This window comes from Lissotriton helveticus, chromosome 9 (assembly GCF_964261635.1).
Source record: "Lissotriton helveticus chromosome 9, aLisHel1.1, whole genome shotgun sequence".
Taxonomy (NCBI): Eukaryota; Metazoa; Chordata; class Amphibia; order Caudata; family Salamandridae; genus Lissotriton; species Lissotriton helveticus.
The window spans coordinates 1075352162-1075365397 of NC_136070.1; the positions used below are offsets into that span (position 1 = coordinate 1075352162).

Consider the following 13236-nt stretch of genomic DNA (forward strand, 5'->3'; position numbering starts at 1 on the left):
GTCCTGGCAGCTTTGGTGGACCACTGTGGTTGTTATCTAAATGACCACTTACTCGTTTTGTGGGAGCTGCAAGAGGTCCAGTTGGCAAAAACGAAGGCTGCATGTTAGTTTATAATTAAAATCCACAGCCCCATATCCCTCTTTACTGCCTTGTTTTGTAGTTCTGCTCCCGGCACAAGAAGTCTTTCAGACTGTTTTGCAGAAACACTTTAACGTAGTATTTTTCCATAAAGTATGGAAAGCTGTCCACTACTTCCCTAGAATCATTACTTGGCAGTCCATTCTGCACAGTCCTCTCCAAAGGCATTCCAGCACCTTCTGTCTGTTCTCCCACTTGATGTCCTGCAGAAAAGTAAGAGAGTCTTGAATAAACCCTTTCTTGAGTAGGACCAAGTGACATGAGATCTATTCAGTGGGATACGTCTGGAAATCCCAAGACCGTTCCTCTAAAACTCTTTGAAGCACTGAGCTTGCAGTTAGTCAGGCAGAGCCATTAGAAACATCTAAACTTGTATTGCTATCCATCCCTTCGTGTGAATAACATATTAATTCAGTTTCCTCAGGAGTACAACTTGCCATATTACATAAGCACTAAAAGTCAGATGCATAATGAAAATCAGAATGAAAAGTTGTAGTTTCAGGCAAAGTTACCAATAGGGTTCCAATTTGTTAAGACGTGGGTCCCGGGCTCACTGTGCCACTGGATTCAAGCTAGCCTGGCTCATGAGGGGTGATGCCCCGAAACCGGTCCTAGGATTCTTTTTTCCGGTCCATAGAGGACCTGGCTTGGCAATTTGGGCTGGACTGTTCCCATGAGCTGGATCTAAACTGGGGTGGCATGGTGAGCAAAAGAACAATGGATTTAACCCAGATCTCTTGACTGGGTGTGAATGTTTGATTTGCTCTGCATTCCGTCCATCCTTTGTGTGTCTTTTCCAATTTGTTAATAATCATCACTGCCGTTCTCGAGATCTAATAATTAATTTATATTTGTCCTTATGACGCTGACTGACCAAGAGGACAGTTGGTGTTTATTTTGTCTGTCTACCACACAGGAAATTAATTTAGGAATTTCTAGAACTAGATTCTGCTCCTCAGTTTCATAACTGACCCGGTTGTGATAGGCCTGCATTTCTAATGTGTCCCTACATTGTACTTGTTATCAATACCTTAGCATCTTCAGTGGCAGTGTCTGTCTAAGGCTAGCCATGAAGTACGACAAGTCCTTCTGGACTCAAGACTAACTGAACTTGGAGAACAATCATCCACTGTTTAGCTGAGCATGTGTGGCTATGGATGTTTAAGCAGGCCTGAGTACACAACAGAGATAAACAAAACAGAACGTTCCAAAACAGAAAAAGCAGAGGAAACCACAGTAATTAGGATTGCTCTTAGATAGGAAGCAGTAGTGTTATGAAAAAACAATAAGAGAGGGTTAATTTTTGAAATTGTAATAGCCTCTGAAATCACAGTAGCACATCTATGGGAATCTATTGAGCTCAATTAAGACATTGTTTCTGAAAGTATGTAATATAGAGCCTGATGTACAAAGATTCCTAATAATAAATCGTAAATTGCTTCAAATAATGATTTGGAATTTGGGATTTCTTAATAGAATCTACTACAATCGATTCTGTAGAAGTGGGTGTTACTTGCACACTGACGTCTACCAAATTAATTTCTGTTTTGTGAATGTATTTATTAATTGTAAGGTTCACAAAATACCGATTCACAGTGGTTTGCAATTCAACGTACCTCATTAATATGCTTGAGGTATGTCACAAATTGAGACCCACTACGATTGGTTAGAGTCACAGATATTGTGGCCTGCTGGGTAAAGCAAACCACCATGTCTGTGATCACTTTTAAACAAAGTAATCTTTTTATTTATTTTTTAAATCCGGCCACTCTTCCTAAAAAGCAAATGGAATGCATTTAAAAAAGAAAGTGAAACATTTTACAAACTCTCAGGGACCACTGCTTGCTCCTAAAAATGTTTTTGTTGACGTTCACAAATGAGAAGGGGTCCCATCCCCCAGGTAGTTGCATTCTTACTGCGAGGGTATGCTTAGGGGCAGGCACTGTGTTGCTGTTGGCCATGAGGTGCCACACACACTGTTAGAGAGGCCATGGAGTAGGAGGGAGAAGACAACGCGGTTTTGTAGAATACAACTTCAGAAGCAGCCAGTAAGAGGTTGGGGACTGAAAGGGGTTCTCTCCCAGCCTAATCTCTTTGATCTGTCCCAGAATGTTTATGATTGAGCATCCTGCCTACCTCTCTTGTTGCACCTTGCTCCTCCAGGGTCTGATGTCTGTGCTCCTGCCCGAGCTGTTAGTTCCTCCGGGGCCTCTGATACCTGCCCTTGTGATTCTTCTGTTGGTCTTTTCTCATACTCAGCCTCCCATATCTGCCACAGGCCTGCTGGAGGTGTTTCTCTCTTTCCCTCCCCATCAGGCTTTCTAAGGTAATGGCTTTGATGGTCATCCTTAAAGCAATTCATGCCCTGTGGAAGGCAGTGGAATCCAAAGTAGAAAACATCTGCATTGACCTCTCCCTCATGCATCAAGACCTGCGCAAAGTGGCGGAGAGGGTGACGGAAACTTAAGCCCAGATTTCGACAGCAGAAGATGAGGTAGTGACCCTCAAACAGCAAGGCTCCAAATTGTTGCCCACAGTGGCCACCGTGGAAGAAAGGCCGGAAGATGCCAAAAAAACAATGCACTTGGAACAACCTGCGCCTTATCGACTGTCCATAGGGGGTGGGGGTCTCTGGGATGAACAGCCTCCGGGAGGAATGGTTCCAGTACTGGACATCAGTTTGGAGGCTTGGCGCTTGAGGGCCACTACCTCATCTTCTGCTGTCGAAATCTGGGTTTAAGTTTCCGTCACCCTCTCTGCCACTTTGCGCAGGTCTTGGAGAAACTGTCTTGTTGTTTTGTGGTGGAACGGGCGCATCATGCCCTTACTAAAACCTCCACCTTGGGCTCCCTCTCATCTTGTGATAGCCTATATCCTCAAGCATTGAGACCGTGATGTTATCCTCCGAGAAGCCCAGACTGAACAAGATCTGCGATACCCCAATGCCAAAATCCTGATCTTCCCGGACTACACCAGAGCAGTCCCGCTGCATCGCTGCTCGTTTGAGAATGTCAAGTAGAAACTTTGTGCACTTAAAGTCCAGTATTTGCTTCTTTTCCCGGCCCAACCTATTTTTACAACATCCCTGAACAAGCCTGGGAGTGGTTGATGAAGCAGAGACCGCTGTGGCCAACAGGCTCCGGAGGCCTGGTGTAACTGTTAAGACGGAACGCCCTCCAACCCTCCCCGCTCGAGCGCCCATACAGAAGACGTACCCGTTCCCAGAGACACTGACTGGGCCAGCGTAGAATACAGGAATAGGCAAGCCCATCTCCTGCAGAGGAGGACCCAGGTGCCGCGAACCTCGAATTGACCTTTTCTATCTCCCGGCTATCTTTAAGTCCTTTGAGAGCGTGACTGATTCGCTGAGCCCCCCTGGACAACGCACACCATGTTGGACTGCCCATGCACTGTTGTGCTCCCGAATAAATATACATATCGGGAGAGTTGATGTATCTCTCACAGTGGGAGTATTTTGAGAGGTGGAGAGGTACAGGGACAATATTTCTATAGTTGTACAAATATAGGTTTCATGTTCCAATTGTCAGATGCTGGTGTCAGACACTGTTATCCTTTCTGTGGGCGGCTGGGGACCTCGAATGAGCTTTCCCCTGATTTAGTTGTACTGTGTTATTCTTATGGGTGACAGATGCTTCGGGGTTGGAAGTAGAGGGAGAGCTGAAAGGGCATGTTGTTTTGAGTTGGATTGTTGTTTTGAGAAGTTTTCTTTTCAGGCACACATCAGGCGGGTTCTCCAACGGAAATGTCCCTAACTATGTATTAGACTCTGTGGTATTGCGCACCAACCTGCCCCAGCCTCTGTGGACCATAGGTTGATCCACCATTTCTTAGGGGCTCTTACAGGTGGTTAGAATCATCTCCTAGAATGTGAACTGTCTTTTGGACCGTATCAAATGATCAGCTGTACTGTGCTACTTCAAGAGATGTAGACCTGATGTGGTCCTGCTCTAGGAGACGCACCACTTGAGATCTAACTGCCCTCTCCTCAGCCAGTTTGGACACAATTGTGTATTTCACACAGGATTCTCGACAGGGGTCGCAATTCTCCTACATAGATCTTTTCCATTGGAGGTATCTACTCCCTACCAAGACCCCCCAGGGGAGATATGTGGGAATTAAAGGGTCCCTGGAACCCAAGCACTATAATTTTGTCTCATACTATGTTCCCCAGCAGCTCCTAGATGCTCCAATCCCTAGTGGTGGTGCTTTCCCAAGGGACGACCTTGATAGGTGACTTTAATGCGGTCCCAAACCCTATGCAGGACACATCCGTCGCTCTGTTCCGGGGTAGGGTGGCATGCTCCGCTCACTTGACCTCTTGGGCTGACTCCATAAGTCTCTGTGATGGATTGGATTTGGGCAGTTCTGCACAGTGGTGCTACCCGCATATTTCTGCAGCCCACAAAACAGAGACCAGAATTGCCCTCCTTTAGCTTCCGGCCTCTGACTTGCTACCACTGCAGTCTGTTCGGATCCTGCCGCGAGGTATATCCAATCATGCACCATTCCTTCTAAAATGGGGCACTCAGCCGAGCTCCTTCCGTCCAATGTGGAGATCTAATGCATGGCACCTGATGGACTAGAGATGTGTGGACTTTGTGGAGAAGGAACTTCAGGCCTTCTTCCAGAATAATCACAGCTCAGTGTCCTCCGCTGGGACCTTATGGGGTAAAAGCAAGCTTACCTTATGGGACCTGCTTATATTATGTGAGGAGAAAGGAACAGTACCAGCTAGCGCAGGTGGCAGATCGAGAGGCCCAGATCCTTAACTTCAAACGTCTGGCTCGTGGGCTGGACCCAGAAGTCCAACGCTAACTGGTGCTACCACGGTCTAGACTGTGACAGGTCTCTCTAGAAGAGGCGTAGCAGTGCTGGAGAGCATCAATCCTGTGGGTGTATGAATGCGGAGATGTGTCCGGCAAACTGCTGTACTGGCTCCAACAGGATAGTGCCGGCCTTCTACCAATTTGGCCACCTACATCTGGCCCTAAATTATGTAAGAGAAATAGTAGAACAGGGAAGAGACACTGCAAGCTACCCAGGTTGTGACTGTAACCCATACCCATACTGATATAAACTCCAGATTGACATTGAGTATTTGAAAGCTATATAACACAGAGAACACGAAAGAATACAGAGTAAAATGAATGAACCTCCTTTGCTGATATTGTGAAAAATTAGGAAAGTAGATCACAAAGGCAATTTGCATTCTCTGTTCAAAAATACTTGTTATCGAGTTGTGACTAACATTTCATAGAAGATCATAATTTTATTTCCTATCTATCATTATGATTGAAAGAGCATTATTTTCACAGAATGAAAATAAGTGAAAGAGCACCAGGCCTGTTTCTGCTAATTATTTATTCTGAAAGACACAATTAACAAATAATGTTATATAGGTTAGGAACAGATTGAGCTAATGAGGAATGGTGTGCCAGGGGACTGAGTTAAGATGGGCAATGCACAATCATTTCACCTCCTTTTTGCGGAAGGCAAATGGGAGGCGCATTCACCTGCTGAGGGTTTATCAGACTTACTCTCAGCACAGACGAGAATAGCAGATTATGCTTTTATGCTGAAAAGTAATTTCATTGTTCAATGCAGGTACGAGACTGTGAACTATCTTTGAAACTTGAATTACGTTTTCTTTTTTTCGGTGCTGACCATAGCAAAGATATGTGGTTGGGGTTGAATTTAAGCAGTCAAAATGTTGTACTGTTTGTTGTTGTGCACATTACTTGTAAACTTTGCAGCTGCTAATATGTTTGTCTTTATAATAGATACTGTGAATATCACGTGCAGTAGGATAGGATTCTGATTTTAAAAATACAGTTTTTAAATGCATCCATTGTTTCCTTGTGTTCTTGAGTGTGCCTTTCCAGTGTGAAATGGGGTTTTAGATTCCGCTATTTATCTCAGTGATATTTTATTCTCACTCAAGTACTGCCCAGTGTCTTGTGGGGTGGTTGCAGTCCGACTCCGATGGGGTTCTATCTCATGTTGGCACATTGACAAAGTCCTTAGTGCCAGGGGATCATGAAGGCCTACTCCTGGGCCGTGTTCTAGAAGCTCAAGAAAACATATTTTCTTCTCCTTCTCTGCAAGCGCAAACAATGGATTTTCTTAATTCAGAAGTATCCACATCTATAACATTTTTGTCATTCTAAGTCACCCCAAAAAAACAAGGATGAACATCGCCAAAGATAGCACTTTTTACTCTCAAGGTTGGTTTAAAATCCAAAATTGTTTCTGTCTTGCTGCAGTAACTTAAGAAATATACTGTGAAGAGGCTATCATTCCCTTTATTGAGGAAAACACCTTCAAATATATTCTCAATATAATGAAATATCTGGATGGTGGCAGTCTAATTATGTTCACATTACTTAGTTCAGTCATACTGGGTGGATATTTCTGGATATTTGTCCATGATGCATTCGGTATTGCAGCAAGCATACTATTAGCCTCGACAAAGTCCACTCTGTCGACGAGACACTTGAGGACGTTTTTCATTGTGGAAAGAAGTTCTTCATTGATTTCATAAGCCGTAAAGAAGGGATTCTGATTATTTAACTGCATGAATTTGTATGATTTAAAAAAGAACTTTTAATTGAAAACAAAGAGTTGTTTGAGGATCTTTACTCCTCCGTAGTTGGATGTGCAGCAATGACATACCTTTGTGATAAGTGTACTCAGCTGACTAAATATTTGAGGGAACAATGAAATAAGTAGTAGGTTCCCTTTTGTGTGGAAAATAATCACTCTCTCTCTTCCATGTATCTTGCCTCAGTTTCTCAATGCAGCTTGCAGTCTTAGAAAGCATACACAAGGAGTTTTTTCATACACTCACCCCAGTCACTATAAGATCTGGGTTGAATACATCATTGTCCTTTAGCTCACTTCGCCACCCCAGTTCAGACCCAGACATATGCAAATCAGTCTTGCAGCTGTTCCTCATGGGAACAGTCCATCCCGAACTGCCAAGCCACATCTTCCCTGGACCGCAAACAAGCTTCCTGGGACCTGTTTCTTGGTAACACCCCTCATCAGCCAGGCTAGCTTGAATCCACTGGCAACGTGAGCAAGGGACCCACATCTGGACATATCCTGCCAACGTAGGCCAAACAAAGCAAACACAACGAGATGATGGATTGAGCACTGGAACTTTTCAGACACTCATTCCCAGTCACTATTAGATATGGGTGAATTCTTCATCATTCTGGAGCTCACTTCGCCACCCCAGTTCAGACCCAGCCATATGCAAATCAATCTTGGCCCTGTTCCTCATGGGAACAGTCCAGCCCGAACTGCCAAGCCAGGTCTTCCCTGGACCGGATACAAGCATCAAATGGATTAAACCCAGATCTGTGACTGGGGGTGAGGGATTGAAAACTTTCAGCACTCCGTCCATCATCTTGTTGTGTTTGCAGTCTTAAAAAACACCACATATAGCACAATCTCTCTTTTGAATAAACATGTCCCTGCTATCAAACTGTCCTTGCCCTTTCACAAAACCTTTATTTTTATTTATAAATATCAAAATACATCTATTCTGTATCAGCCTGAGCTCTGACTCTGCTCTGAACAGTGTTGTTCTCCTTAGGTTAAAAGGTGGATATGGAGCGCTACAGTTGGGTTATCCCAGTGAAGCCATGGAGGATATGACTGGTGGAGTGGCCGATGGCTGTCAGCTGAACGTTTCTCCTGCAGAGCTTTGGAGATCTCTGTCTAGGCTTCTGGAGAAAGGAGCTTTAGTTTGCTGCGGAAACACTGCGGTGAGATGACCTTACTGTTAATCACACAAAATTAACTCTTCAGTCACACAAGTACTTTCTTCCATTTATGTTCTGTTATAGAAGAGGCCACACAAGGAGATCATGATGATGGCCGATAGGCAAGGCTCAGCTGATCCTCAGTGCTTGAATTCAATTATTTCCTTTACTGCATGGAGAACTCATACACTAATATATAGAATGGGCTACCTGATTATACTAATTTGTTACCAACAAAATAACCACATGCACAGTTTGTTTCGGTTTAGTGATATAGTCATTGTTGCGCATATTTTTTTTGTCATGCCTGCTTTGTATGAAAATTGTAATTTTCATGCAAAGCATATATCCGCAGGAAAAAACCCTTCTCCAGGTGGAACTGTTCACATTGAAAACTGCAACCTTTCTATTTTACAAGGGTCATGATTTCGGGTTCATGGCAAGAGAAAATTCCAAAATTTGGAGAGCATTTTTAAATCCAAAATAGGAGGCTTGGCCTGTTCTGGGGTGTACATGGATGGGATTACCTCAACCATACAGATATAGGAAAGATAATTCTGCCAGCACATTTGCCACTGTCCCGGAACTAAAATGTAGTTCTTTGAAAAATTTCAGGTATTTTAATACATCCCAGCTCTAAGTCAAGAGCTAGAATATTAACTCGCCTTCTTCCTGGTATACTTTATATTGAATACGTATCCTACTGCACTGTAGATTTTTCTGCACTGTGCGGAATTATTAGATGTCACTTATCAGTTATTAGGTGAGGTTGGTGAATGTTATTGGATGCTTCAATAATGTTTTGGTTTGCTTTACATTTCTATATTCCTGCACTTTGTTTAAGACATGAAGAAGAGTTGTTAGCACTTAATTACTGATCAGGTTTAGGTTAGGCTGATGAGACATTAAGATTGCATGCTGCTACGCAGACTGAAAACAAGCCGAATCTGATTTTAATCAAACATTTCTCTTACTGAACGTAAAATTTTAAAACTGCACCGTGTACTTTGTATTTGAACCTCGCGCTGCAACGATAGTTGGTAGCAGCGCGCATTAGATAGCTTTTTATTGCCGCCGTGTGATTGATTAATAATTGCACTGTTTGAAACTGTGTAGGAATTCATTTCCTGTTGAGCCATTTGTTGCCCCTGAAACCCCGGTCCACCGCAAGCATTAGGCTTGTTTGAGTGGAGGGTGAAAGGCGGGACCTTCACCCGGATTCTCTCCCGGTGCAGGCACCGATTGGACAAATGTTGTAGAGGCGGAGCTGAATACGAGCCCGTCCTCTAGATAAGCCCAATGTCCCCTATAACGTGCAGCGGTAACGCGCAGCAACAGCGCCGCATACGCGCCGAAGACAAGCCTAAGACCAGCCCGTCTGTGCCCGTCCGGGCCAGTACGGGGCTAGGGGCTGTAAGCTATGTCCAGACTGCTTCTAGGAACCCAGGTATGACCTCTGAGCTACTGCGGTCTTTACGTACCACCGTCCAGGGTAACTGCACTATACTCGGACCTGAGCACGCTGGTAATACCTCATGCCCAAATTGTAATTTCACTCTCACCAACCTTACACCCTACCCTGACCCAACTTTACACAATACGACTTCGAAACAGAAACCTAACCCCAAGGTCTATGTTGGTTCGTTTTTTAGTATTAATTGCCGCTCCTTACCACAGCACAAGTTCGACATTTTTAACCTATTGCTGGAGGAAAAACCTAGCACTCTTTTTCTAACGGAAACTTGGCTACACGATCGCTCTGGCCCTGACGTAGCTGCTGCTCTCCCCCCTGAATATGCTATAGTTAGGAAGGACAGAGAGGGTAATACTGGTGGCGGAATCTCCATTATCTTTAATAGGGATCTTACCTGCAGTTTTGTACCGGCCGATATCCCTGAATGTGAATCAGCTTGCTTCAAAATCACGTTAAATCCCAATTTCACTCTTTCCGGCCTCTTGATATACAGGACCCCTGGAAACGCTACCACATGGGCTCGGAATTTAGCGAATTACATCTCGCCCCTCCATCTTGCCTCAAAATTTGTTTCACTGATAGGAGATTTAAATCTGCATCTAGAAGATACTTCGAACATTACATGTACTAACCTGCTTGACGATTTTACAGCACTTAACGTGAGGTTACTTAATTCTGGACCCACACACAAAGCAGGTCATCTGCTTGATCCAATCTTCTCTAATATTAATGACCTGAAATGGCTTAAAACTACCCCTGTTTGCTGGTCAGATCATTACCTAATCCAGTTCAGTATAAAACTACCAACCTCCACCCAGCTGCAGCCCGTCCAGCCGGCCACTACTATGAAAAACTGGAAAACACTTGACATCAACCGACTTAATCTTACGCTAGCCATAAACCCTCCAACTCCAGGACAGGATATGGAAAGCATTGCCAATGCGAATCACAAATGGCTCAGTGATGCCGCTGACGCCTGTCTTCCTCCTTGTCACATCAAGGGTACCTACCCCCGTCCCCCAGCCCCTTGGTTTAATGATCACTTAAAATTAGTGAAATCTAATTGCAAAGCACTTGAGAGACAGTGGCGGAAAGACTACGCATCTGATAAAAAAGAGAGTTATCAAAAAGCACGAAATAAATGTCACACGGCCTGCACTAAGGCCTGAGCCCTTCACGTTGCTAACGTTATACATACCGCCACAAACAAAGCAAAAACGCTTTTCAACAGGTGAAGGAATTAGCAGGTGTACATACTACTGCTACCGCTCGCCCTCTTAACAAAACACAATGCCAAGATCTCGCCATTTTCTTTACCGAAAACATTGATAAAATAATTAGCGACATCAACACCAACACAGGTACAACAGCCACAAATGTCGACACTGAGTCCACATCCTGTGCCACCAATCTCCTTGACCACTGGCCTTTGATCACCATTGAATCTTTGATATCCACACTCAAAACCTTAAAATCTGGCTCCCCCCGCGACCCTATTCCCGTTAGTGTCTTGAAACAACTAGATATCCCCTCCTTGACTATTATCATGGACACTTTAAATTCCTCCCTCAGCCTCTCCACAGTTCCCTCAATTTGGAAGCACGCTATGGTCAGTCCACTTCTAAAGAAACCCACAGCCGACCCCGAGATACTAGCCAACTACCGACCCATCTCTCTCTTACCAGTCTTCTCGAAACTCCTGGAAAGACATACTCATTCTGTCTTAACTCATTTCACTGAAGAAAATTCTCTCCTTCATCCGTCACAGTCTGGCTTCAGGGCAGGTTTCTCTACGGAGACAGCTCTACTAGGAGTAACTGAAAACATCCGGAAACTCCTGGATGAGGGTCAAACGGTCGCACTCATTCTTCTTGACTTGAGTGCGGCCTTTGACACCATCTCACACAAAAAGCTACTCACAACGTTAAAACGAAATGGCATCTGTGGGACTGCACTTGACTGGATCATGTCTTTTTTGACAGATCGGACATTTCAAATAACCTCCCCCTTGGCCTGCTCTGATTCGTTCATTGCCCCCCATGGAGTACCCCAGGGCTCAATTCTGAGCCCGCTACTTTTTAACTTGTACCTCCGTCCATTGGCAGATGTTGCGGACAAATCAGGACTCACCCTCATGACCTATGCGGATGATTCGCAGATTATTTTTTCACTGTCCGAATCCAACCCTTCTGCTCATTCCTCCCTCAGACTAGGTCTCCACGATATTTTCAGCTGGATGTCTAACAACCAGCTGAAGTTGAATGGAGAAAAAACAGAGGTCCTCCTCTTAGGAAAACACCAACACTTATGGAACTCCACACATTGGCCTTTAAGCTTAGGACAACTTCCCCAACCTACTACTCATGTACGCAATTTGGGGGTAGTTGTTGACAACACCCTCTTTATGAGACAACAAGCCAACAAGGTTGCTGGCCTCTGTTTCACCATCATAAAATGGCTAAGAAAAATTCTGTGGATGTTGCCTCCCACTACCCAAAAGACCGTAGTCAACGCCCTTATAACTTCTCAGCTTGACTACGGCAACATCCTGTACCTTGGTTCGAACCAGGCAGTAATTAGGCGACTTCAACTGGTACAAAACTCAGCCGCCAGATTACTATGCAATATCTCTAAATCCTCTAGCGTATCCAGATGCCTGAGGGATCTGCATTGGCTCAGGGTTGAGAACCGGATCAGGTTCAAAGCTCTGAGCTACATGTTCAGGATTAAAGCTGGTACGGCGCCAAAATATCTTCAAGCGTTAGCCCACCCTTACTTTCCAAATCGAAATCTACGCTCACAATTTACAGCTACTTTCTGTGTACCCAGGTTTAAGCTGGCAAGAATGGGTGAGAGGTCCTTTTCACACCTGGGACCCTCCCTCTGGAACACACTCCCTCCTCATATTCGCAAGGAGGAGAATTACGCCATGTTCAGGAGAAGCATAAAGACCTGGTTGTTTGAGAAATAATTCCTACTTGTTTCATTTGATACACCTATCTTGTCTTGTGTCTCGGCGCCGGGAAACCCTTTTTGGGTAGCTGTGCGCCTAACAAATGTATAAAATAATAATAATAAAATAAATAGGTTTGAATGTACTCTTTGAGGAGCTTTCACCTAAAGACAGATGCAGCGAGATCCGGATCATGTGTCCTGCATGGGGATTTCTGCTGGGTAGGTTAATGACAGATCATTTGGAATAAACTGATCATGCAACAGTAAGCAAAATATGCATGGGCGAGTCTTTAGTTTATACCACTTGGAGTGCTGGAGTTGGGGAGAGAGAATTCTGGGATTTCTATGATATATCTCTGCATTACCAACTGGACGTTATCCAGTGTGTCCATGCTATTTGCAGAGAGCGGTACTCTACTACTAATAGCATCGGCAAGTCCAGTTTATATTTCCTTCTAGGAAAGCAATCAGTAGTATAGTATAGACACTACTGGTCAAGGTAACCATGTTGTACAGCACTCATTCAATGAGACAGACGCTTATTATCTATACTACGTAAAGATTAATGTCTTGAGATACATGCTTGGAGAAGAGGTGTTTCTAAATGAGTAAATTAATGATATAAGTTCAATGTTTTCTATTTTCCACTAGAGATTCTAGATGTATGTATACAATATGTGGAAGCCTATAATACCTGTCTGTAATGGACTTACTGTGTATGGCTCTGGGAGCAGCTATCGAGAGGACTGAGTTAAAGTTCCTGGTTATTCAATGCTTTGGCATTAGAGCAGCAAAACACTGGGTTCTGAAGTAGGTTCTTTGTCAGGTGCCGACTCCTGGCCTCTCCATGAGGTACGAGTGGATAGGAATCACTGTGA

The 13236-nt window shown here is 44.1% G+C and overlaps 1 protein-coding gene across 1 annotated transcript in view; it reads left to right on the forward strand.

Moving 5' to 3' along the window:
- Positions 1 to 13236, forward strand: part of LOC144782219 (calpain-1 catalytic subunit-like) — a 194453-nt gene that overhangs the window by 76206 nt on the left and 105011 nt on the right. Inside the window, exon 6 of the mRNA XM_078661454.1 lies at positions 7761 to 7932. Within this exon, the coding sequence (XP_078517580.1) occupies positions 7761 to 7932 (172 nt within the window). The remainder of the gene's footprint in view (positions 1 to 7760; positions 7933 to 13236) is intronic.